We start from the raw sequence: 26,156 nt of genomic DNA, 5'->3' as shown, positions 1-26,156 counted from the left end.
GGACCCCTCTCGCACCACCAGTGCACGATTTTTTGTGCGCCGGGCCTCTAGTTTAAAAATAATTTTAAAAAATGAATTAGAGTGTTTAGGCATGTAGAGATGCTGATGTATTGATTGGATTAACTGCTCCCCACATGAAAAATCTATGAGAGTAAACTTTTATTCTCATGCAATTCTTCTAATATTAGTTTGAAGATTTAATAAGTAATAGTAGTTAACATTGTGCTTACACAGTAGCTTGCTATGTGCGAGGCGCTGTTTGTAATATCTCATTTAGTACACCCCCAGCCTTACAAAAGGGGGTCCCAATCGCCCCAGGTTACAGATGAATTCATGTAAATTGCCCAGTAGTACACCTCATAACAATGCCTCTCTTTTTACATAAATCCCGTCACTTCTATTTCCACTCCTGGCCCTCCAGTTCTGTGCGTTCCACTCTTGGGGAGCATCTACTTCTTAATATGGTCCCATCCCCAGGTTCTGGGAAGGCATGGATTTGGGGGGACACTATTCACCCCCATACAAGAAATAATCTCTGCTCTCAAGAAGGCCCCGTCCTGTGGGAGCGGAGCAGCCGTACCGACAGGCGATGCAGTAGTGGGGCAAAGGGTGAAGGGCGTGTTGGTGGGGTTCCCCTCTCCCTCTTCCCACCATGTGAGGCTGCAGCAAGGAGTCCGCCATCTTGTTACCATAAAAGCATTCAATCCTGGAAAGAATTCTGTGAGTTTATTTGAGGCAAACTGTCCACAAACACTGGGAAGCAGAACCTCAACATATTGAGATAATGCTCCGGAGAAGGCGGGTTACAGCTGTACACATTGCAATCAAAGGAGGGACGGAGGTGGGTGACATGAAATCCATTGGTGATAGACTAGGGAGGCGGGAGAAGGGAAAGGGGGGGGGGTGGGGCCTGGGATTGGATAAAAAGTAAAATGATGGACACATACTTAGGTGGGTGCAGGATCAATGAACATGATAACAATGAAGGAATCTGTGGTCTCTGTCCTGGCGCCCAGCACATTAGGTTGTGCCCCAAGGGGTCCAGAAAAGGGAAGTTACAAGTTACCCAGACACTTCAAGGGTGTGTTATCATAGAGGCAAAAAGACAGACAGGCTCAGTGAAGGGAAAGGTTGGCCTGGTCAGTGAAGATACCGGCCTAGGAGGTGACCGGGTGTCTAGGAGGTGACTGCCCACCATCACTGCCTTTAGTTCGAGTGTAATTTCAGACCATCCTTGTGGTGACTGTAGGTCTGAGTTTGCCAGCCCGCCAGGCGGCCTCCCCTGAGCTGTCAGGTCAGCACGTGGCCCCTTCCGGCCACAGCCTGGAAGAGGGTCGCAGCGGGATCTGACTAGGATGGCGCCCTGACCTCAGCCGTCCAGCCTCCAGGACGAGGAGTGCCTTTCTGTTGCCTATAAGCCACCCAGTCTGGCCCGTGGCTGCAGCCGCCTACAGACGCGGCCACCAGCCTGGTGGGAAACGGGCTGCAGCCGCCCAGGGGGGTCGTGGCTGGTCCGCCCGGTCTGTCCTTCCCAGTAGCACCTGGGCGGGCACCGCACAGCCCGTTTGGCAGGGAGAAGCTGACCCTCTGAAGGAAGGTGAGCCGTCGGAAATCGCGCGGTTGGCTGCTGCCAGGGCTTGCGCTCAGAGGAGGCTTTCGATGAGAACAGCCCTGGCCCGCGCCGCTTTCACAGCGCCGGCCTCATTTACCCTCCCGCCTGCGTGTGTGCCCGCGGAGGCCACGCGCCACGCTCCACTGGCCAGGCCATGCTGTCCCACCCGCGCAGACCGGGGAGGACCTGGGGTCTGGGCCTGCGGGTCTGGGGAGGGCTGGGGCCCAGGGGGAGGGCTGCTCCGGGCTGGCTGAGCGCGGCTGGGCTGGGGCGAGGGCGTGAAGGGAGCCATGTCCCCTGCGGGGTGGCCCTTAGAGACAGGCGTGGCGCCCAAAGGCCGTGAGGAGCGGCTGCAGGCAGGGCCCGGGGCAGGCGGGCACCAGCTCCGGGCAGTGGTGCGCCGGGTGGAGGGCTGGTTCTGCAGAACCGGGCGGGGCAGGTCTCATCCTGGGGTGCGAGGGAGAGAGAGGAGGGGGGGCGGAGGGAGAGACCCACAGCCCGGCTCCTCCCACCCGCTGTCTGACCCCCGCCCCCCGCAGGCTGGGGGAGGCTGGCCGCTCACCAGGCCACACGGTCCGCGCTCGCCGCTCGGGCAGCAGAGGCGGGGGGAGGGGCTCTCCCTGGGGAGGGTGTGCGGCGCGGCCATGGATGGAGAGGTCACTCCTGGGACCCTGCACGGACCTTCACTCACCCCCACGACCCTGAGCCCTGCTTGGGGTGTCTCAGGGTCCCCTCACTTCATTCTGGTTCCCACCCCACGGGAGGTCCCACAACCCTGGGGCTTCCCTGGGGAGCTCGCTCTGGGGGCGGCTGGAGCGCCTTTCTAGGGCTGCCCAGCAGGGGGAGCCCCCACCTTTCCGCGGGGAGGTCTGCAGGCGCCGGGGCTCCAGGGGCGGCCACTCTGCCCTCTGAGGACAGCGGAGCCACAGCGCCCCCCACCCAGGGGACAGGGTCCCTGCCGTCCCTGCCCCTCAGGCCGCTGGGCTCCATGCGGCTCCCAGGGTGAGCCTGGGCCTCGCCTCCTCCCGGTTCAGAGCGAATATGGAACCGGACAGCCAGGGGTCCGGCCGCCGGGCGCTACCTGAGCCGGTTCGGCAGAGACGGGGTGGATCCTCTGAGCGTGTGTTCCAGTCCTGCTCGGCCGCTGCGCTGCTGGGGACCTGGGCGCAGTGGGTGCTCTGCTCACCGTGTGGGCGGTGGCTGGAGGTGGGTGCGGGCTGGGGCTGGCCGGCTGGGGCTGGCGTGGAGCGTGGCTCTGAGCTCCCAGGTCCCGTTACAACCTGGAGAGAAGGACCCCATCAGGTGGCGCAGGGAGAGGTCCTGCCCGCCGGGCTCTGCCGCTCCTGGCTGCTGACCGGGGCAGGCCCTCGCCTCCCAGAGCCCCGTCACTTCCTGGTACCACAGGACCAGGAGGTTCTGGAGAGACGGGGAGAGGCCGAGCGTCCAGGCTGCTGCCCGAGGATGGGCTGTTCCCTGGTCCCGAGGCCCCAGAGAGCCTTGGCCCTGCCCCTGGTGGTGGTGGTTCTCCTCCTCCTCCTCCTCCTTCTTTTTTAAAAGTACATATTTATTGATTTCAGAGAGGAAGGGAGAGGGAGAGAGAGAGAAGCATCAATGATGAGAGAGAATCATGGACCGGCTGCCTCCTGCACGCCCCACTCTGGGGATCGAGCCCACAACCCAGGCCTGTGCTCTGACCAGGAATTGAACCGTGACCTCCTGGTTCATAGGTCCACACTCAACCGCTGAGCCACACGGGCCCAGGCCGCCTGGTTCTCTAAAATGATAATGTCTGCAGAGCCGGCGCCAGAGGAGGGGTGAGCATTCTACAAATGAGAAACCTGCTCCCGGAGGGCTAGGGGCCACTCAGGTTACTGTCCCAGAAGCTCCCTGCTGTCGCAGCCAAGAAATGTGTCAGAAGTGCAGCTTCAGCCCCTCAGCCCCCTCCCCACCTGACTCCACGGGGTGTGGGCTGGGCTGAGGCTGGGTGAGACCTGGGCCGGAGGCTCAGAGCGGCTGCCTGGGTGGGAGAGCCCAGCCTGGGGACCCAGCTAGGTCTGGGAGGAGAGGGTGCTGGGGGCGGGGGGCATAGCGCGGGGTTCAGGTGGAGCCTCTGTGCAGAGCGGCTTCTCTGGGTTCAGAGCTGGGTTGTGAGGCTCCTGCCCTTTGGGGAGCAGCCCCGCCTTCCCGGGCACGCCTCTGCCTCTGCACCCCGCCTGCGGCTGGGCGGCTGGGATAGCCGTGATGTGAGGGCCGCACCAGGAGCGCCTGCCGTAGGACGGTGGACAGCGGGCTGTCTCACCTGTCCTTCCTCCTTTCAGCCGCTCAGCAATCCCGTCGGCAGGCGACAGTCCATTTCAATAGAGTGGAGCCCAGCGGTGAGGCTCGGGTTGAGCGTCGACCTAGGAGCCAGGAGGTCATGGCTCAGTTCCCAGTCAGGCAAATGCCTGGGTTGCGGGCTCGATCCCCAGTGAGGGGTGTGCAGGAGGCAGCCAATCCATGATCCTCTCTCATCATTGATGTTTCTATCTCTCTCCCTCCCTCTCCCTTCCTCTCTGAAATCAATAAAAATATATTTTTTAAAAATTACACATAATGTCGCTGTGGGTCTGAGAGGTTTGGTGATTGGCCCAGCGCCACGCGGCCGGGAGGGAGGGTTTCCCCGCCAGGTCTCTCCCTCCCCAGTGCTGGGAGCTCCCCACCCAGCCAGCGGCCTCTCCAGCGGGGGCTCTGACCAGACTGCTTCCTGGGGGGCTTGGGCGGGGTGCTGGGATAGGGTGGGGTGCTGGGGTGGGATGCTGGGGTGGGGTGCTGGGATGGGATGGGGTGGGGTGCTGGGCCAGGGTGGGGTGCTGGGGTGGGGTGGGGTGCTGGGGTGGGAGACTAGCCCTTTGGAGAGCTACTGTCTAAGGGAGAGCCTGGCCTTTGATGGGGGCCCGGCTTTGATCTCCTTTGAAGTCCTGGCCTCTGGAACCAGGCCCTCCTCTGGGGAGACAAGGGAAGGGGGGGTGAAAGGGCAGGCAGAGCACAAAGGGAGGGAGTGGAAAGGGGGGGAGACAGGAGAGAAACAGATGTGTGACCAGGTTGCTGGTGAGAGGGGGAGTGGAGGCTGGGGAGGAAGCGGGAGTGGGAGGGAGGGAATCCGTGGGGTGGGGTCGGGACAGGTCTTGGGGCCCAGCTCCCAGCCTCTTGTGCCCAGGAGCCTGGGCTGTGGGTAGAGTCCAGCTGGCCCTCACTTGCCACGGCCCTCCCCCGGCGGCCCCTCCTCGGGCTGCTTCTGCCACGGCTGCCTGGGGAGGTCGAATGGCCCAGGTCTCACTGAAGGCAGCTGCTGGCAATAATGTGGATTTCGTAAGCAAAGAAAACACGATAATTTCAAGAGAAACATCAAAAGTGCTTTATTCAAAGTCATGTCCATCGCTAGCTACACATTTCCCCATCGTTCAGGTAATTTGTGGATACCGTCCCAATAGAACTTTTCTTGTTTTGAGGCAGACCATTCAGAGACCCAGCTTTCCACGTCTTCGTACGTTTTGAGGTGCTGCTCAGAAAGTGCGTGTGCCATCGATCGGAACAAGTGGTCATCTGAAGGAGCAAGGTCTGGTGAATACGGCGAGGGGGTTAATGCTTCCCAGGCAAGATCTTCTAATGTATCTTTAACTGGTTTTGGAGTGTGTGATGGTGCGTCATCATGAAGCAAAGTTACTTTGCCGTGTCTTCTGGAACATTCTGGTGGTTTCACGATCAAAGCGTGGTGCAAATTGATTATTTGTTGTCGGTAGCGATCAGTATTGATGGTTTCACCTGGTTTTAGAAGCTCATAATCCACCACACCTTCCTGATCCCGCCAAACGCAGAGCACTGTCTTCTTTCCGAAGCGATTTGGCCTTGAAGTCGATGCTGATGGTTAACCTGGATCAACCCATGATTTTGTGCGTTTGGGATTCTCAAAATAAATCCACTTTTCATCGTGTCACAATTTGATGCAAAAAAGACTTTCTTTCGTGCCATTGAAGCAACATTTTACTGATGACTTTTCGGTTTTCCATTTGTCTTTCGTTCAGTTGATGTGGCACCCATTTTCCTTCCTTTAAAATTGTTCCGTTGCTTGAAAATGATGAAAAATTGTTTGCTGAGCCACGTTTTAATCTTCCTGCGAGTTGTTTCTGAGTTTGACACGCACCTTCACCCGGTTATGCTTGTCACTGTTGGTCTTCACACGTTTTCGGTTGCCCTGGGCGTTCTTGTCTCTCACACCGAAGTCATCACTTCTGAAGCGTTTAACCGGCGCTCACAGGCATCGTGAGATGGAGCGTGTTCACCACAAGCTTCCCGAAGGGTACGATAACTTTTCTCCAACATAAAGTATGAATGAAAACTTCCCGCAGATGCTCTTTTTTTTGGGCACGAAATTCGACATTTTTAAGTGTAAAAGTATCTATGATGTTAACACCTTCAGCAAATTTGACCTATGAAGCTTTGAAGCTTGTTGTCAATACAATGAAATAGCATCTATGTCAAATCACACATATGTCAACTATGTGCAACTCCATCTGTGAAAAAATCCGCATCATTACCCGGTGCACCTGGTAGCCCAAGGGCGGCCGGCGGGGGGCGGGGGTCTACATCAGGGACCTTTCCTGGGTCCAGGCTGGAGGCTGGGGGAGGGTCCGCCCTGTGGCAGCGGCAGCGCCTGCTCCTGGGGGACTCCCAGGCCCTGTGGGCACACAGCAGGGGAGGTGCAGGGGCGGGAAGGGGCCACGGCTGGGCTTGTCCCACCTGCTCCCAGCTCAGCAGCCCCCTCCTCTCCACCCAGCGCCCTCCAGCTCCTAGCCCAGGCCCCCCCTGCTTTGTGCCTGGCTCTGTCACCCCCCCCCCCCCCCCAGTTCCCCAGAAGCTGCCCTGGGCACCTTCCCCTCCAAACAGAGGGCCTCCTAGGACCCAGGAGGCACCTCTTGACTCTGCTGCTGCTGGAGATCCAGCCTACAACGGAGAGGAGGAGGAGGAGGAGGAGAGGAGGGGGAGGAGGAGGAGGGGGGGGGGGAGGAGGGGGAGGGGGAAGGGGGAGGAGGAGGGGTGGGGGGAGGAGGGAGGGGGGGAGAGGGAGGAGGGGGGAGGGAGGAGGGGGAGGGGAAGGGGGAGGAGGGGGAGGAGGAGGAGGGACATTCCCTTGACTGGCCCCCTCGTCCATGGTCTGGCACTCTAACCACTGACCTAAACGGGCCAGGGCCTACCTCCTTGTTTTACAGGCAGGGCTCTGGGGCCCTGAGAGGGAATAGGAAACATTCACAGGAAATCGGGGGGTGGGGGGGGGGGGTTAGTGAGGCTGCTTCCTAGGCTCTGGGCTCCAAATCCAGGTCCCTCTCGTGCACTGTCAGCCCAGCCCCCCCCACCCTTTCCCCTGTCAAGGCCCCAGGCAGGTGGGGTGGCCCTGCTGGGAAGGGTGGTGGCAGAGGGCACCTGCGGTCCAGAGGCAGGATCAAGTGGCGAGGATTGTGGGAGGGTGGGCCTCACCTGGATGGCCCTGGTTCGGGGGGTCGGTGGCCCTGGCTCAGGGGTGTGGGGCCCTGGATTGGGGGGTGTGGGACCCTGAATTGGGGGTGTGGGGCCCTGGATTGGGGTGTGGGGGCCTTGGATTGGGGGGGGTGTGGCCCTGGATTGGGGTGTGGGGCCTTGGATTGGGGGTGTGCGGCCCCTGGATTGGGGTGTGGGACCCCTGAATTGGGGGTGTGGGGGCCCTGGATTGGGGGTGTGAGGCCCTGGATTGGGGGTGTGTGGCCCTGGATTGGGGTGTGGGACCCTGAATTGGGGGTGTGGGGCCCTGGATTGGGGTGTGGGGCCTTGGATTGGGGGTGTGCGGCCCTGGCTTGGGATCTGGGGCCCAGGGTGAGCTGCAGGCTGAGGTGCCTGCTCTGCATGGTGGGCCTTGCTGTCCTTCAGGCAGGAACGCTAGGAGTGAGGCAGAAGGGCAGGAGGGCTCAAGCCTGAGACAAAGCGCCCAGTGGCGACACCAGGGCGGAGGGGAGTGTGAGCTGAGGGTTGCCTGAGGGAGAAAGGGGCACCAGGGAGGATTGTGGGGTGTGGGCGCAGGGAGAGAACCAAGCACTTGGCAACCACAGAGAAGATGGGGTCAGGCAAAGGTGGTGACAAAACTGCCCGCCTGCTGCCGCCCCCTCCCCTCCGCCCCGCCCCGCCCCCCCACTGGCCCCAGTCCGAGAGGGAGCGGAGCCTTCGAGCTCTTGTCTCCAGAGCTTTCCTCGCAGGCGGGAGTCCTCTGCAGCTCAGTGTGCGGACGGACAGAGGGACAGACGGAGGGACCGGCCACAGGGGCTTGGAGGGCAGGCGGGCGGGATTCCCGTGACCTGGACACAGGGCAGGGCTCCAGGTGGAGCACTCAGTGCCTGATCCTCAGAAGGGAAACTCCCACCCCGAGGCCTCCAGAGCCCAGAGGCAGGGCAGAGGAAGCACCTCTGTTCCAGAGGAGGAGTGGGAAGGGGAGGCTGGGGCAGAAGGAGCTCAAGGCGAAAGGAGGGGAAGGGACTGCACAGATGGACGGATGGACGGATGGACGGATGGACGGATAGACGGATGGACGGATGGACGGTTGGATGGATGGACAGACAGGAGATCTGGCTTCCAAGCCCCCAGCTGGGCCTGCGAGTGGAGGCGGGACCCAGGCGAGCAGCCTAAGTGACGGGAGCCACGGAGGGTCCAAGGCCTGCAGACCCCCTTGTCCCCGAGGCCCTAGAGGAGGAGGCCTCTGCCTGGGGTGGCCTGGGGTGGCCTGGGGACCGCCTGCAGGGGCAGGGGATGAGCGCACTCGCCGTCCTCATTCCTGACCCTGGTGTGGAGGCCGGATGGACCGCCCTTCGTCCTTCCCGTCGCCATGAGGATGCCTGGGCACTGCTTTAGGGCAGGCTTGGGGGTCCTTGCTGAGGCTGCCTGCTGAGAGGCCTCTGGGGCACAGGTAATTGCTCTTTGTGGGCCCTGCTGAGCTGAGCACCATCTCTCTCTCTTTTTTAAAAAAATACTAGAGGCCTGGTGCACGGATTTGTGCACCGGTGAGGTCCCTTGGCCTGGCCTGCACCCTCTCGCAATTCAGGACCCCTTGGGGGATGTCAGAGAGCCAGTTTCAGTCCGATCCCTGCAGGCCAGGCTGAGGGACCCCACCAGTGCACGAATCTGAGCACCGGGCCTCTAGAATGCATATAAAACCTTTGTTGATCTCTTCCTACCCTCCCTCCCCCTTCCCTCTGAAATTCATCGGTCTGTTCCTTGTTTCCATGCCTGTGCGTTGAGTGTCTGTCCCCTGATGGTCAGTGCATGTCATAGCTACCGGTCGAACAGTCGCTTAGGTTTTTATATAGATAGACTAGAGGCCCGATGCATGAAATTCATGCAAGCGGCTCAGCCCTCACAGCCCCGGCTTCGACTGGAAGGTCATCTGGGTGGTTGTTCTGCTATTTGGTTTAATTAGCATATTAGCTCTTTATTATATAAGATATTTTTATTGATTTCAGAGAGGAAGGGAAAGGAAGAGAGAGAGAGAAACATCGATGGTGAGAGAGAATCTTAGACCGGCTGTCTCCTACACACTCCCCACTGGGAATCAAGCCCGCAACCCAGGCATGTGCCCTGACCGGGAATCGAACTGTGACCCCCTGGTTCATAGTTGATGTTGAACCAGCTGGGCAAGCACCCTCTCTTTGGAGCAGCCTTGATTTTGACCCTGGAGGCCTGGGAGATTGGGGTGGGGGTAGCCAAGGAGGTTCCGGACCATCTCCAGTCCACCCTGCAGGCCTCAAGGGTGCGGTGCTGCCCGGATCTCGAAGGGTCCATCTCAGAGGCGGGAGTGAGCAGGACCTGGGCCTCCTGCTTGGCGAGGGGCAGCCTTGGGCCGGGCTGGGGAGCTGGCACCCCGCAGCCAGCTTTGCTCCAGCCTATCTCACCCAAAAGGCGCACACCTCCCGGCAGAGTTCAGGAGCCGGTGGAAGCCAGGCCCAAGCTGGCCCCTGAGCGAATTCACCCTCCAATCCGCCCCACGGGGTTGGAGGAGCAGGTCGGGGGGGTGGGTGCCGGCCCCACACCCCCTGTTTTGTCTGTAGCTCTGCAGCCATGAAGGGGCCCCGCTGACTGACAGCCCAGCTGCTGGGGCTGGATCCACCGTGACATCTGCAGAGGCCACACTCCCCAAGCCCCCGAGTGCAGCTGGGGCCGCCAGGCAGCCCCGGTCCTGTGGGCGGGACCCCGGCATGAGGCTCCCTGCTGGCTCCCCCAGAGCCTTTTCAGAGCTGCCCTGCTGTCTGAGGTCCCCACGTGCTCCCCCTTCCGTCCCCTCCCCCCTCAGGGCCAGACCTGCCCCCTCCCGTCCCAGTCACGCTCAGAAGGACCTGGTGAGCCGGGAGGGCCTGAGGAGACAGGCAGCGGAGGAGGAGGGAGTGGGCTGGGCTCCCTCACTGCCTGCAGCAGGGACCTGCTGGGTGGGGGCAGGGTGTGGAGCATCCTGCACGAGGCAGCAGCCCACTGGTGACGTGTCCACGGTGCTGGCCGGGAGGACATCCGGGCCCTGGAGATGCGCAGACCATGCCGGGCAGCAGGGTTGTGGGTTATTTAGTTTACTAGCAGGTGTCGAGAGACCTGAGAAACGAGGGCCATCAGCAGCTATGGCTCCATGGGAGAGCCAGGCCTCCTCCCAGGAAGCTGGCAGAGGCCCCCTCCTGCGGCGGGGGCGCGAGCGGTGGGGCGGTGGGGTGGGCGGGGGCGGGGCGGGGGGGGGGTGTGGGCACAGGAGCTGCCCCACCTGGGTTCCTGGCTGCAGGGTGAGATGAAGGAGAGAGCCCAGCGCTGCTGCGGGTGGTGGGGCCGCTGCGCCTCCCAGGAGGAGGGAGGAGGCCGGGAGGAAGGCGGGGCGGGAATTGTCTGGCGTCCAGTCCGTCCTGTCCTGGGAGAAGCCGGGCTGGGTTCTGCAGTCCCTCACCAGGGCTGGAAGGAACTGGTGGAGCCAGGGACGGGGAGCGCTTTCCCGGGACACGGCTCCACGGCCTGGCTGGACCCAGAGCACAGGGCACTGTGCCTCGACGGCACCTGGCGTGTCCCGGGCGCAGGGCAGAATGGGGCTGGCGCACCTACACCACGTGGGGCCCTTTTCTGGGGACAAGAGCCAAGCAGAAGCCTTCACAGGTGCCCAGGAGCCAAGGAGCAAATCGGAAGTGACATCATGCTTGTCCTAGCCAGTATTGTCAGTGGTTAGAGCCTTGGCTTGTGGAATGAAGGTCCCGGGTTCGATTCCAGTCAAGGGCACTTGCCCAGGTTGTGGGCTTGATCCCTAGTGTTGGTGTGCAGGAGGCAGCTGATCAATTATACTCTCTCATCATTGATGTTTCTATCTCTCTCTCCCTTCCTCTCTGAAATCAATGAAAATCCTATATAATAAAAGCCTAATATGCAAATTATTCCCTCGGGTGTTCATTCCACCGGGAGACCCGGAGTTCAATCACTTGCTATGATGTGCACTTACCACCAGGGGGCAGCATGGCACTGGCAGCGTGCGGCAGTGGAGGTGCTGGGCCCTGATGGGCCCCGATGAGAGGGGGACCACGGTGGGATGGTGGACCAGGTGAGTGGGCGGCGCCAGGTCAAGGTGGGTGCGAGCCGGTGCCCAGCGGCTGGCAGGCCCTGATCGCCCAATCTGGGCTGGGCCCCAGACTGGGACAGGGGGGTGGCAGCGACCAACCTCCCGCATGGCGCCCTGGCTGGGGGCTGAGACCTTTTGCCAGCTACCTGGGGGCTGGGGGGGGGGTGTGGGGACAGAGGTGCCCTGCTACCCTCCCCCAGGACGCCAGGGCTTTCCCGCGCTGGGAAAGCCCCCTGTGCTCAGGTGCCAGGTGTCGCCAGGAGCCTGCCCAGCACCCACCTGGCCTCTTCCGGGTGAGCTGGGAATGCAGGGGCCGGCCAGGCTCCCCCTGGGTTTGTGCGGGAGCCGATCTGCAAGGCCAGCGGGGGAGGGTGCGCTGCCGCCAGGGGCGGGAGCAGGGTGGCCCCACTCACCATCACGCCGATGACTTGATGGGGAAACTGCGTCCACCCCCAGCCCTGAGACCTGCCGGGTGAGTGGTGCAGGCTCTCGGCAGGGGGACGCTCTGGTCGGCAGGGGGACGGTCTGGTCGGCAGGGGGACGCTCTGGTCGGGGAGGCCTGGCTGCTGTCAGACTGGGGCTTCTGCTTTTTTTTTTTTTTAATATATTTTTATTGATTTCAGAGAGAAAGGAAGAGGGAGAGAAACATCAATGATGAGAGAGAATCACGGATCGGCTGACTCCTGCGTGCCCCACACCGGGGATGGAGCCCATAACCCAGGCCTGTGCCCTGACCGGGAATCAAATCGTGACCTCCTGTTTCATAGGTCGATACAGCCCCTGAGCCACGCCGGCCGGCTGGGCTTCTGCTGTGACGGTGAGTGGACACGGGGGCTGGGAAGGGGTGATGGTCAGGCTCTGGCCACCGAGGAATGGAGATGTGGTCATAGCGCCAGGTAAGCAACCACGGCCGGCCGAGGCGATCACTGAGTGAGGGTGGGAAAGAGAGGGTGGGCCCAGTTGTGGCCCTAAGACCTACCCCGGCAGCACCGCTCAGGCAGAGGGGTTTGCAGAACACAGAGGGGCAGGCCCCGTGTGCAGGGTGGCTGTGGGCTGTGGGCATGCGCTGCTCTGCGCTGTCTGGGCCCACACTGCGGCCTCAGGGCCCGAGGAGCGTGGGCACTGAGACCACGCCCCTGCTGTCCCGCCCGTGGCTGACCGAGCAGGACCCAGGGCGCCCCTCACGGTGGTGGCAGTGCCCCAGGGCCCCGTGGCCAGCAGCCAGAGCCTCTCCCGCTACCCCTCCTGCCCTCTCCCTGTCAGACCTACGCCCTGGGCCAGACTCCCTGCGCCTGCGCCCTCCTGAGCCTTCATCAGTGCCCCCCAAGGACTTGGCAGGTCTAATTCCACTTGCATCCCCTTCTTGTGAGACCTAAATGGACACACTAGCCTCTCCCTCCTTCTCTCTGAAATCAATAAAAATATTACTACTAAACAACAACAACAAATTGTACCTGCCTGAGCAGGTTCCTGGCCCAGAAACCTGGCCAGAAATTGGGGGTCATGCTGTCCGTGGCCGGCCGTGGCCTTAGGTAACGCCTTTGAGTGTCTGTGCTGCAGGGACCTGGGGGGAGCTTGGATGAGCCCCCAGGCCTCCTGCAGCCCACCCCCACCCCAATCCCTGCCTGGAGACAGCACATGCTCTGCCGGCTCCCTCTCTGCATGTTGGGAAGGAGAATTGATGACGTCGATAACGCGCCCGGTACGAGCTGCCCTGCGGCAGTCCTGGGTGCTGGGCACACCCTCTCCTGCCCGGCCACTCTTCCTGTGCCACAGAGGCAGCTTCCCTTCCCTGGGCAGTGGCTCCAGCGCCTCCCCGACAGCTGACCTCAGCTACACCTCCACAGCCGGTCCCTGACGCCCGTCGCGTGGCCCTGGGTTCGGGAGGTAGAGCGGCCCCATCCCGAGCCCTCCTGCCCACGGTGGTGGTGGAGGGTGGCGCCTCTCCGCTTTGTGCCTCTTGAACGCTAAGCTCAGCCAGGCTTTCCCTCTGCCCATAGCAGCAGAGGCCGGAGAGGCTGGGAGGGAGGGACTGGCGAGAGCGTGCGGGGCCTGGTTTGCAGGGGAAGAGGGTGGAGGAGTGTGCAGGGGGAGGGGGGCTGCAGCTTCAGCTCGGCCAGGGTCCTCTGTGGGCCCCCCCTCCCCCCACCAGGGCTGAGCGTGCCAGGCGCAGAGCAGCAGTCAGAGTGGGCGGAGACGGCGCTGGTGGGATCAGGCGGCTGCAGCTGTCGCTTCACGTCACAGCAGCGATGTCCGGGCTGAGCCGGGCGCAGCCCTCAGGGGAGCACCTGGGCATCCCCCAGGACTTTCCACTTGGTGACTCCAACCCCCTGGTCTTTGCCTCGGGCCCCTCCCCTTCTCTGTCACCCGGGGCTCTGAGCGGCTGTGGGTGCTTGGCGTTGGGGGAGCTGGGGGGGCGGGAGCTGCTCTGGGGAATCCGAGTGGCCATGGCTTCTCCTCTCTGCAAATATCGGGGTCCGTGCCCTCCCTCCTCCCTCCGGCGCTTCCTCACTGTCCGAGAGGCTCTCCAGAGTCCCCCAGGCTGGTGCCTGTGAAGTGGCAGCTGACACCCGGCTCAGGACACCAACCCGAGCGCTCAGGGCTCCTTGCTGCTCCCGGGCCTGAGGGGCACCAAGCCCAGAGCTGAGCACAGGAGCCCCCGCCAATGACGCCCGGGGGGGGGGGGGGCTGCCGGCCTCACCACTAAACTCCCCGCCGGCTTGGCCATTGGTGGCTGCCGATGATGCGGGCCAACCCTCGGGAGCGGAGCACCAGGGCTTTGAGTGACGCTTCCCCCAGGCACTCACTGGTGATCCAGGCAAACCTCTGGGCTCCACGGAGCCTCAGTTTCCTCATCTGTAAAATGGGACCATGCCAGGACTTACCATCGTGGAGACTGCTGTGAGGACTGAGCGGAGCCGTGTTCGGAGTCTCAGCCTGGTGCCTCGCCCAGGGCAGGCACTCAGTGCAGCCGCCAGGACCCCTCTTGCCGGGACTCACCAGCGGCAGCAGTGGATGCGGCGTGTGGGGGGGCGTGAGGCAGCCCAGGAGGTGGGGTGGGTGGGGGACGGTCCGCGGGGAAGGGGCTCCCAGCTGCTGTTTGAGGGATGGACCCTGTGTCCGCAGCGAGTTCCAGCTCACCTCCACGTCTCTGCTGGTTGAGGAATAATAAACACTGGTCTTCTCACCCCACACGCTGGCATGGGGACTGACCTGGCCTTTGGCCTTGGCCTCCGGGGGCAGAATTCGGCATCTCAGCGTGGGCTCCGCACGTGGGCACACCCAGGTGGGAGGGAGGAGGGCTGTGCTGTGGAGACTGGGCCTGGCCCTCCCACCAGTGTCAGGAGGCTGTGCCCCCTGGGCCCCGGGGGTCTGGCCGGGGTTTCTGGGCAGCACAACATGGGTGCCTCCCCCTGCCTCCTGAGTGCTGCAAGGCCAGGCCGTGGGTGCCGGCGGCAGCCGGGCCGGTGCGAGTGGTGGGCAGAGGCTGTGGATGGTTTGCTGGTGGTCGTTGGTGGGGACTGGGGTGCAGGGTAGAGAGATGGGTGGGGTTTGGGGAGACAGCTGGGTATCAGATCCGGGTTCTGCCTCATCAGAACCCCCCTCCTTCCCTGGTCTGTCAGTGCCCGAACCCACTCTTCCCTGAGACCCATCTTGGAGCCACTCCCCGCTGCAGGGTCCCCCCCCCCCCCCAAACAGCTAGGCCCCTTCCTGCCTCCCAGCCTCCTCCGCCCCCTCTCTCTCCGGCAGTGGGTGGAGCTGGTGGGGGCACCATCCCAGAGGCCCAGTGGTCCTTCCCGAGGGGGTGGGGAAGGAGGCCCCATCACAGTGGGGGGTCTGCAGGGGAGCTCCTGCCGCTCCCCCCTCCCACTGCTGCAGGGGCCTGGCACCCGGCTTCAGGGCAGCATGTGGAAGAGAAGCGGTCAGCGGCTGCAGACTCTGCAGGCTCCAGCAGCCGCTCGCAGCCCAGCACCACTGGGGGTTCCTCCTGGCTCCCTAGGCACCCCATCCCCGCCTTCGCTGCACTGCTGGCTGCTGGTGACAGGGGCAGAAACGGAACGCGGGGCCAGCTGTGACTGAGGAAGGTGAGTCCTGCTCTGTGGCCGGGATCGCTGTTCTGGTTGCAGAGGCGCATGCTCACCTGGCTGGGAGCTGCCGTGGGGCCCGGGGGCTCACCTGGGAATGCGGCCCATCCCCCCACCAGGAGCTGCCTGTGATCATGAAAGACGGGCAGCCTCATCGCAGAGACCAGAGCCCCCAGCCCGTCAAGGCCCCAGCCTTTGCTCACCCGCAGGCCTTTGCTCACCCGCAGGCCTTTGCTCACCCGCAGGCCTTTGCTCACCCGCAGGCCTTTGCTCACCCGCAGCCTTTGCTCACCCGCAGCCTTTGCTCACCCGCAGGCCTTTGCTCACCCACAGGCCTTTGCTCACCCGCAGGCCTTTGCTCACCCACAGGCCTTTGCTCACCCACAGGCCTTTGCATGTCCAGCCACATTGCCTGTGAACGGCCCATCTGGCACACCCTCTGCCTCCTTCCCCTGTAATCTCTGTCCTTCTACCCAATACAGCAGCTGGGGGCGGGGGCAGCTTTCTGCGGGTGACCTGCTGCTCTCCACGCTGCCGGCAGGACTGGAACACACGCTCACAGGATCCACCGTCTCTGCCGACTCGGCTCAGGGAGTGACGGGCGGCCGGACCCCTGGCTGTCACTGGGAGGTGCGTGTGCAGCTGAGGCCTCAGCTCTGCGGCTCCAGTGGGGAGCGCTCCAGGCTCTGGTGATGTTCCCGGAGCGAGTGAGTGAGTGAGTGAGTGCAGGGAGGGGTGGAGGAAGCGGGTCCTGGGGCCCTGGCTGGGGAGGTGCCAGGCGGTCCCTTCTCTGGGTGGGGAAGGGGGGCCCAGGTGGGAGGAAGGGCCCCTTCAGGGGGGGACATCTTCCTTTTTGTTCTCCCGCCCCCTCATTCCCGGGCCTGGGCCACCTGCAGGTCCTCAGGTGCAAGGTGGCTCTCCCTGTCAGAGGAGGCACCTTCTGGGCGGACAGAATGAGGCTCCTGGGGGGTCCCTGCCCATCAGGCCGCCTCCCGGTGTCTGGCCCCTGAGCCCCCCTCACAGGAGTGGCCCGAGCTTGCGGTGTGGCCACCCGTGTGGTGGGGAAATGACAGAGTGCTCTCCCCCCTGCCCCCCGCCTGGGCACAGGAGCGGGTGGGCCTCAGGCACCCTAGGGTGTCGGCCAGTGGGCCCCAGGGCAGGGTGAGGGGAGAGAGGCCTCAAGAGCAAAGCAGAGGAGGACACCCAGAGTCTCAGTTATCACGATAAACAGTATTTTAATGCAATACTGAAAGAAAAGGCCAACATTCAAGTAAAGCCAGGCCCCGTCACAGGGCGGAGCCCAGCCCCAGGGGAGCCGGCGGCCGCAGGCGGAGTCAGGATACCCACCGTGTTCTGAAAGCATTACCTGTGCTGGCCGAGCCTTGGGGCCCCGTTAAACCCTGTGCCAGAGCGCACGTCACCTCGCCTGGTCTGGGTCCGGCCTCACCCGTGTCCGTGGCTGGGAGAAGGTGAACCTGGGTAAGGAGTTCAGCCTCCGGGCATCAGTTCCCTCCCCTGGGAACAGCCACCACCCCACACCTGCTTCTCAGCGTCCGTGGAGGGTGAGATGCGTCTCTGGTGGCTCCTGTGAACACGGCCTGGCTCACACTCCGGCTGCGGGTCAGCTCCTCCAGGAAGGCCCCAGGCGGGAGTGCGACCTGCGGGGTGGAGAGACCGAGCCGCAGGGAGGGGCTGGGGCTGAGGCTGGGCTTACTGACGCCCACCCCACCCCTTCCAGCAGCTCTTCTCTGCAGGTGAGAGAGAAGGGAGCCATCGAGAACCGCCAGGAATGAGGACCAGGAGCCCAGGGGCCTGGCTGGTAGAGTGAGAGGGGGGAGGAGGACAGAGAGGGAAAGAGGAGCCCTCGCCCGCCCCGCCCTGCAGCCTCCTCCTCATCTCCCTCAGGTCTGGGAGAGAGGCTGCGGGTTAGTGGGTCCCCAGGGCCCTGTAACCCCAGCCTCTGCGCTCATTCAGGATCTGGGGCGAGGAGGTGGGACGGGGGTGGGAACAGGGGGCAGGCGGAGGGGTGCTCAGAGACGGGGGCCACCCCTTCGGTCCATGCCTAGGCCTGCAGGGAAGGTTCCGTGGAGTTTCATGTCTCTCCTCCCTTCCCAGTGAAACACGCAAACGGACGAATGGGGCTTTGCCTGCAGCTCCGGAGAGGGCAAGGCCAGAGCCTGGGAGAGGGACCCGCGCCGGTGGGGTCCTGGGGAGACCCCGGCACTCACTCCCCAGGGACCCGCGCCGGTGGGGTCCTGGGGAGACCACGGCACTCACTCCCCAGCAGTGGCAGCCCAGGGGCTGTGGCCTGCGCCCACCCTGGCCTGACCGCCAGCCCGGGCGGGAAGTGAACTGGGGCCCGTGGGGGCTCCGCCACGGGCGGGAGCACTCGGTCCCTCGGTCCCTGGGGTCTCAGGAGGCCAGGCGCCTGCGAGGCGTGTGCAGGTCTCGGTCTGGGCTGGAGGGACCCGTCCCGAGGACAAGAGCGCCAGGGGCACTGCCCTGAGCTGGTGGCGGGTGGCCAGGCTGTGAGACCTCTCCTGGCCGTGCGGCTCCTGCCGGCTCACCTCCGACCTTTCCCACCCCCGGAGGCAGGAAGAGACCGAGGAGGGGGATCTACTCCCTCCCGCTTCCGCCCGCACCAGCGTCCAGGGATCGAATGCGGAGCCCCTGAACGGTGCGGGTGGCGATCAACCTCATGCCGCCAGTTTCTCCAGCAGGACTGACAGGCTCCCTGCTCCATCCTGAGGCCCACGGAGGGTCTGGCTCCCAGGGAGGCCCAGCGCTCGGGCGTGACAGGCCCAGCCGGTCCCTGGTCCCTCGGTAGCTGCTCTCATTCCACCAAGAGGCTCAGAGGTGGAGTCTGTGTGGGGGCTGCAGCCAGGACCGCCCCTCTCCCCGCAGAGACCACGCCTCCGGCTCAGGCCCCAGGATGGCCTCTGCCCACTCCCTCCTGCTGGCTCTGGCACCACACCAGTGACCCCACTAAGCCCCGAAGCTCTCACCCGTCACCTAGGGACCACACACCCGGTTTTCCTCCCACAGGCTGAGAATGCCACACCCCAGTTCAGAGGTAAACACAGACCTGGCGTCCAGTCCTGGGGCAAAGGGGCTGCAGGCCGAGGACACAGGCCTTCCTGGCCCTTCCTGGAGCGCCTCTGGGCATGGAGGCCCAAGGTGGGGAGGGGCGGAGCTTTGGATCCCACCGGGGCACCCAGCAATCTCAGTCTGCGCTCCCCTCCAACCCCCGCTTGGCCATACCCCGTGGTCCTGAGCCCGCTCTGCTCAGTGTGGGAAGCAGCCCAGGCGCACGGCACGCTCACTTTCCAGGCTGCTGGCCCTACCGCGCGTCAGGTCTGTGTTGGGGCCGAGGGTTTGCCCCCCGGCTAACGGGGACATCAGACAGGCACACAAACAAGTCCCTATTTTGTGACTCTTGTCTCATGAGAGTCTGTCTAAGGCACCGAATGGGTGCAGAGAAGAGTCAGTGATCAGCTCTGGGGGTTAATGGCTTCACAGAGGAGGGGCCTTCTGAGCAGGGTTTTGAAAGCATGATAGGAGTTCACCAGGAGAATAAAGGGAGAAGAGCATTGTAGGTAGAATGAAGGGCGCTGCAGGGATGTGTGTGAAATGTGGGGCACATGAGGGAAATGACACATTAGATGTGGCTGGAAGGAGGGTGCAAAGTGGCATGGACAGCAGGAGTCAGGCCTGGCTCAGGGGTGTGGGTGCTCCACCCAGGTGGCAGGGGTGGCTCCATCCCTGGCCAGAGGCAGGCAGCAGGGCTGGCGTCGGGCGCCCTGGGCCAGGTCCCCTCTCCAGGTCCGAAGGCAGACTCCACAGCCTCCCGCACCTGCACCTCCAGGCGCTAGAAGGAGGCGGAGCTCCCAGACCCGTCCTAGGCTTATTGCTCCATCCGGCTCAGCCTGGCTCTGAGACCAGGACCTGAGCCACAGGGATGGGGAGCTGAGCTGGGACATGAAGGGCAGCAGGGCCTCCACAGGACTGTGGCCTCAACATCAAGACTAAGCTCCCTGCCCGCCCCGCGCCCCCCTTCCCCCCCCAGGCCCTGCATGGCTCCCAGCCCGGCCCACACCCTTCCTGGAAGTGTCTGTCTGACTGTGTGCTCCGGCTCACTCCGCTCCCTACCATCTGTCTCTCTATTCCAATGCTTTCTTTCCAGGACCCCAGAGGGGTGGCAATCCAATCACTTGTCCCCCAGCCCAGGAGTGGACACGACCCTCTCCTCCTCGCCTCAGCCCATACAGGAGGGACTCTTTCAGGCACTTTCCTCTGACCGGAGCTGGGGAGCTGCCACCAGGAGCCCCTGGCCACATGGGATGCTGGGCGAGGAGCCTGGCCCCGGGGCTACAGCTGCTGGGAGCCCAGCCTGCCTCCTCCCTGGGCAGGCTCCTGGCCAGCTCCTGGGCTGGGCTGCACTCCAGCCTGTGCCAGCCCTGGGCGTGCATGTTAGTGCAAAAGCCTTTTCTCGTTGGCTACAGAGTTCACTCTGGCTCTTAACTTAGGCGGAGGTCCCCTTGCAGTCAAGGCCTCTGACCTCCTAGACAGTGGTTCTCAACCTGTGGGTCGCGACCCCTTTGGGGGTCGAAGGACCTTTTCACAGGGGTCGCCTAAGACCATCGGAAAACACATATATAATTACATATTGTTTTTGTGATTAATCACTATGCTTTAATTATGTTCAATTTGTAACAATGAAATTGGGGTCACCACAGCATGAGGACCTGTATTAAAGGGTTGCAGCATTAGGAAGGTTGAGAACCACTGTCCTAGACGGAGGGTACAGCTCTGGCTCTGCCCTGCCCTCTTTCTACCCCAGCCCGACTCCCACTCCTTGTGTCTGGAGCAGATGTAGTTACGCAAAGTGCTTAGCACAGTGCCTGGAATGTTCTCAGTTTGTAATACATGGTGCTGTTTCTGTTATTATTAGATGCACGGCAATAAACCTCATCAGCCTCTACTGATTAAACAGATGCATGTCGATGGTGATGATGGTGGTGATGATGGTGGTGATGATGATGGTTGTGATGATGGTGATGATGGTGATGATGGTGGTGATGGTGGTGATGGTGGTGATGATGGTGGTGATGGTGGTGATGGTGGTGATGATGGTGGTGATGGTGATGATGATGGTGATGATGGTGGTGATGGTGGTGATGGTGGTGATGGTGATGGTGGTGGTGATGGTGGTGATGGTGGTGATGGTGGTGATGGTGGTGATGGTGATGGTGGTGGTGGTGATGGTGGTGGTGATAGTGGTGATGGTGGTGATGGTGATGATGGTGGTGATGGTGGTGGTGATGGTGATGGTGGTGATGGTGGTGGTGATGGTGGTGATGGTGGTGATGGTGATGGTGGTGGTGGTGATGGTGGTGATGGTGGTGATGGTGATGGTGGTGGTGATGGTGGTGGTGGTGGTGATGGTGGTGATGGTGGTGATGGTGGTGGTGATGGTGATGGTGATGATGGTGGTGGTGATGGTGGTGATGGTGGTGATGGTGGTGATGATGGTGGTGATGGTGGTGATGGTGGTGATGATGGTGGTGATGGTGGTGATGGTGGTGATGATGGTGGTGATGGTGGTGATGGTGGTGATGGTGATGATGGTGGTGGTGATGGTGGTGATGGTGGTGATGGTGATGGTGGTGGTGATGGTGATGGTGGTGATGGTGGTGATGATGGTGGTGATGGTGGTGATGGTGGTGATGGTGATGATGGTGGTGATGATGGTGGTGATGGTGGTGATGGTGGTGATGGTGGTGATGGTGATGGTGATGGTGGTGGTGATGGTGGTGATGGTGGTGATGGTGATGATGGTGATGATGGTGGTGGTGGTGATGGTGATGATGGTGGTGATGATGGTGATGGTGGTGATGGTGGTGATGGTGGTGATGGTGGTGATGGTGGTGATGGTGATGATGGTGATGGTGGTGGTGGTGATGGTGATGATGGTGGTGGTGATGGTGATGATGGTGGTGATGGTGGTGATGGTGGTGATGGTGGTGATGGTGATGATGGTGGTGGTGATGGTGGTGATGGTGGTGATGGTGATGATGGTGATGATGGTGGTGGTGGTGATGGTGGTGATGGTGATGATGGTTGTGATGATGGTGATGGTGATGATGGTGGTGGTGATGGTGATGGTGGTGGTGATGGTGGTGATGGTGATGGTGGTGGTGATGGTGGTGATGGTGGTGATGGTGATGATGGTTGTGATGATGGTGATGATGGTGATGGTGGTGATGGTGATGATGGTGGTGATGGTGGTGGTGATGGTGATGGTGGTGGTGAAGGTGATGGTGATGATGGTGGTGATGGTGGTGATGATGATGGTTGTGATGATGGTGATGGTGGTGGTGATGGTGGTGATGGTGATGGTGGTGATGGTGGTGGTGAAGGTGATGGTGATGATGGTGGTGATGGTGATGGTGGTGGTGATGGTGGTGGTGGTGGTGATGGTGGTGATGATGGTGATGGTGGTGATGCTGATGGTGGTGGTGATGGTGGTGGTGGTGATGATGGTGGTGGTGATGGTGGTGATGGTGATGATGGTGATGATGGTGGTGATGGTGATGGTGGTGATGATGGTGGTGGTGATGGTGGTGATGGTGGTGATGGTGATGGTGGTGGTGGTGGTGATGGTGATGATGGTTGTGATGATGGTGATGATGGTGATGGTGGTGATGGTGATGATGGTGGTGATGGTGGTGGTGATGGTGATGGTGGTGGTGAAGGTGATGGTGATGATGGTGGTGATGGTGGTGGTGGTGATGATGATGGTTGTGATGATGGTGGTGATGGTGATGGTGGTGGTGATGGTGGTGATGGTGATGGTGGTGGTGGTGGTGAAGGTGATGGTGATGATGGTGATGATGGTGGTGATGGTGATGATGGTGGTGATGATGGTGGTGATGGTGGTGATGGTGGTGATGGTGATGATGGTGGTGGTGATGGTGATGATGGTGCTGGTGATGGTGGTGATGGTGGTGATGGTGGTGATGGTGATGATGGTGGTGATGATGATGGTTGTGATGATGGTGATGGTGGTGATGGTGGTGGTGATGATGGTGATGGTGGTGATGGTGGTGATGGTGGTGGTGATGATGGTTGTGATGGTGGTGGTGATGGTGGTGATGGTGGTGATGGTGATGATGGTGGTGATGGTGGTGATGACGGTGGTGATGGTGATGATGGTGGTGATGGTGGTGATGGTGGTGATGGTGATGGTGGTGGTGATGGTGGTGATGGTGGTGATGGTGGTGATGGTGATGATGGTGGTGGTGATGGTGGTGATGGTGGTGATGGTGGTGATGGTGATGGTGGTGATGGTGGTGATGGTGATGATGGTGGTGGTGGTGGTGATGGTGGTGATGGTGACGATGGTGGTGATGGTGGTGATGGTGATGATGGTGGTGATGATGATGGTTGTGATGATGGTGATGATGGTGATGGTGGTGGTGATGGTGGTGATGGTGATGATGGTGGTGGTGGTGGTGATGGTGGTGGTGATGGTGGTGATGATGGTTGTGATGATGGTGGTGGTGGTGGTGATGGTGGTGGTGATGGTGGTGATGGTGGTGATGATGGTGATGATGGTGATGGTGGTGGTGATGGTGGTGATGGTGGTGATGGTGGTGGTGATGGTGGTGATGGTGGTGATGATGGTGATGATGGTGATGGTGGTGGTGATGGTGGTGATGGTGGTGATGGTGATGATGGTGATGGTGGTGATGATGGTGGTGATGGTGATGATGGTGGTGGTGATGGTGGTGATGGTGGTGATGGTGATGATGGTGATGGTGATGATGGTGGTGGTGATGGTGGTGATGGTGGTGATGGTGGCGATGGTGATGATGGTGGTGATGATGGTGATGGTGGTGATGGTGGTGATGGTGGTGATGGTGGTGATGGTGATGATGGTGGTGGTGATGATGGTGCTGGTGGTGATGGTGATGGTGGTGATGGTGGTGGTGATGGTGGTGATGGTGATGGTGGTGGTGATGGTGGTGATGGTGGTGATGATGGTTGTGATGATGGTGGTGGTGATGGTGGTGATGGTGGTGATGGTGCTGATGGTGGTGATGATGATGGTTGTGATGATGGTGATGATGGTGATGATGGTGATGATGGTGGTGATGATGGTGGTGATGGTGGTGATGGTGGTGATGGTGATGATGGTGGTGGTGATGGTGATGATGGTGCTGGTGATGGTGGTGATGGTGGTGATGGTGGTGATGGTGATGATGGTGGTGATGATGATGGTTGTGATGATGGTGATGGTGGTGATGGTGGTGGTGATGATGGTGATGGTGGTGATGGTGGTGATGGTGGTGGTGATGATGGTTGTGATGGTGGTGGTGATGGTGGTGATGGTGGTGATGGTGATGATGGTGGTGATGGTGGTGATGACGGTGGTGATGGTGATGATGGTGGTGATGGTGGTGATGGTGGTGATGGTGATGGTGGTGGTGATGGTGGTGATGGTGGTGATGGTGGTGATGGTGATGATGGTGGTGGTGATGGTGGTGATGGTGGTGATGGTGGTGATGGTGATGGTGGTGATGGTGGTGATGGTGATGATGGTGGTGGTGGTGGTGATGGTGGTGATGGTGACGATGGTGGTGATGGTGGTGATGGTGATGATGGTGGTGATGATGATGGTTGTGATGATGGTGATGATGGTGATGGTGGTGGTGATGGTGGTGATGGTGATGATGGTGGTGGTGGTGGTGATGGTGGTGGTGATGGTGGTGATGATGGTTGTGATGATGGTGGTGGTGGTGGTGATGGTGGTGGTGATGGTGGTGATGGTGGTGATGATGGTGATGATGGTGATGGTGGTGGTGATGGTGGTGATGGTGGTGATGGTGGTGGTGATGGTGGTGATGGTGGTGATGATGGTGATGATGGTGATGGTGGTGGTGATGGTGGTGATGGTGGTGATGGTGATGATGGTGATGGTGGTGATGATGGTGGTGATGGTGATGATGGTGGTGGTGATGGTGGTGATGGTGGTGATGGTGATGATGGTGGTGATGGTGATGATGGTGGTGGTGATGGTGGTGATGGTGGTGATGGTGGCGATGGTGATGATGGTGGTGATGATGGTGATGGTGGTGATGGTGGTGATGGTGGTGATGGTGGTGATGGTGATGATGGTGGTGGTGATGATGGTGCTGGTGGTGATGGTGATGGTGGTGATGGTGGTGGTGATGGTGGTGATGGTGATGGTGGTGGTGATGGTGGTGATGGTGGTGATGATGGTTGTGATGATGGTGGTGGTGATGGTGGTGATGGTGGTGATGGTGCTGATGGTGGTGATGATGATGGTTGTGATGATGGTGATGATGGTGATGATGGTGGTGGTGATGGTGGTGGTGGTGGTGATGGTGGTGATGGTGATGATGGTGGTGGTGATGGTGGTGGTGATGGTGGTGGTGGTGGTGGTGGTGGTGATGGTGGTGGTGATGGTGGTGATGATGGTGGTGATGGTGGCGATGATGGCGATGATGGTGGTGATGATGGTAAAGATGGTGATGATGGTGGCTTCTCCCTTCCCTGGAAGCATGGCTTCTAAGCCAGCACTTGGGCCGAATGACACCTATGGCCACATTCATCTGATATCATTATATCTTGCATGTGCTTTTACTTAAATTGCCTCATTTCATGCTTTTGCTATGATGACAGCTAGGTAACTGGAGGCCCAGAGAAGTTTAGTAAAATGCTCAAGGTCACACAGCCCACCGATGATGGAGTGAAGTAGGAACCAGACACTAAGATCCTCAGTGCAGATTCCGAGCGGCATTGGTGAGGAGCCCACCTGGTCCATTTTCATGCTCCCGCTGCCTCCCTCTCCCAGGTTATCTTCGGAGGAAGACAAGCCCGCTCACTCTTGAACTTGCCACTTCCTTAGCTGTATAACCTTGCAAAGTCTCTTCAACCCTCTTGGCCTCAGTGTCCCCATCTGTGTAATGGGAATTACCACCAGGCTGTTGCTGGGCGTAGATGAGGTCACGCCTGTCAGAGCCGAGCACAGAGCCTGTGCCTAGCGTGTGCTCAGTGAGCATGGTTCTGGCGGGGCAGGGGCAGGTCTGCTCCTCGGGCACAGCCTGGGCGGTGGCCGAGGGCTGGGAGCTCTGCTCTTCCCCGCCTGCTGGCGGCCGCATGCCTGCCTCAGCTTTCCCCAGACCCGTCCAGTCTGCACAAGGTGGTCCACCCTTCGGAATGCTCTCCCCAGTGTCCCCGCTTCCCAGCCCCGCCCCCTAGCCTGCGCCCTAGGAGCTGTCATTAGGAAAAATGAACAGGTTGGGCCTGACTTTCTAGAGGCCCACCCTTTCTCACCCCGCTGAGGTCCGGCCCAGCTGGAGGGAGTTACTAGGATTTCACGCACATTCCTGAGGGGAGAGGGACTGTCTCCTTGCTGGGGACCCTGCCGGATAGGGATCTGACACCCCCCCCCCTCAGCCCTCAGCCCTCCCTCGCTGAGGGAGAGACATGAGCAAGGACCTTGCCCAGCCAGGTGGGGAAAGCTAGGGGCACAGGGAAGCCATTTATCTGCCACACCTGCTGGTGGGCTGGGCACTCCCCCTCCTGGCTCCCCCTCCGGGCTCTTTCCCCTGCATCTCCTTCTCACAGAGGCTGCTTGAGGGGGAAGGACAAGTCTGAGCCGGTGCACACAGTGGCCGGATTCTCCATGTCCTAGCAGGGCGGCCGTAGCTGCTCTGAGCCTCAGTTTTCCCTTCTGTAAATGGGGAGGTGGTGGAAATAAGTGTGATGCGTGTGGAGTGCCTGGCACGGAGCAGCAGGG

At 60.9% G+C, this 26,156-nt stretch overlaps 1 protein-coding gene across 1 annotated transcript; it reads right to left on the bottom strand.

Annotated features, from left to right (window-relative positions):
- Positions 1 to 1,923: 1,923 nt before the first annotated feature.
- On the bottom strand, positions 1,924 to 25,515 carry LOC132240446 (basic proline-rich protein-like). The gene is made up of 11 exons (XM_059707602.1): positions 25,240 to 25,515; positions 24,709 to 24,922; positions 23,629 to 23,961; positions 22,552 to 22,719; positions 20,468 to 21,102; positions 16,936 to 16,986; positions 13,756 to 13,864; positions 6,562 to 6,592; positions 5,793 to 5,880; positions 2,799 to 3,028; positions 1,924 to 2,059 (listed from the first exon to the last, which is right to left on the bottom strand). The coding sequence occupies exons 1-11, from the start codon at positions 25,513 to 25,515 to the stop codon at positions 1,924 to 1,926; spliced, it is 2,271 nt and encodes a 756-aa protein (XP_059563585.1).
- Between the last annotated feature and the right edge of the window lie 641 nt (positions 25,516 to 26,156).

Source organism: Myotis daubentonii, chromosome 9, assembly GCF_963259705.1.
Source record: "Myotis daubentonii chromosome 9, mMyoDau2.1, whole genome shotgun sequence".
Lineage (NCBI taxonomy): Eukaryota > Metazoa > Chordata > Mammalia > Chiroptera > Vespertilionidae > Myotis > Myotis daubentonii.
This window is presented reverse-complemented; position numbering and strand designations above follow the sequence as displayed.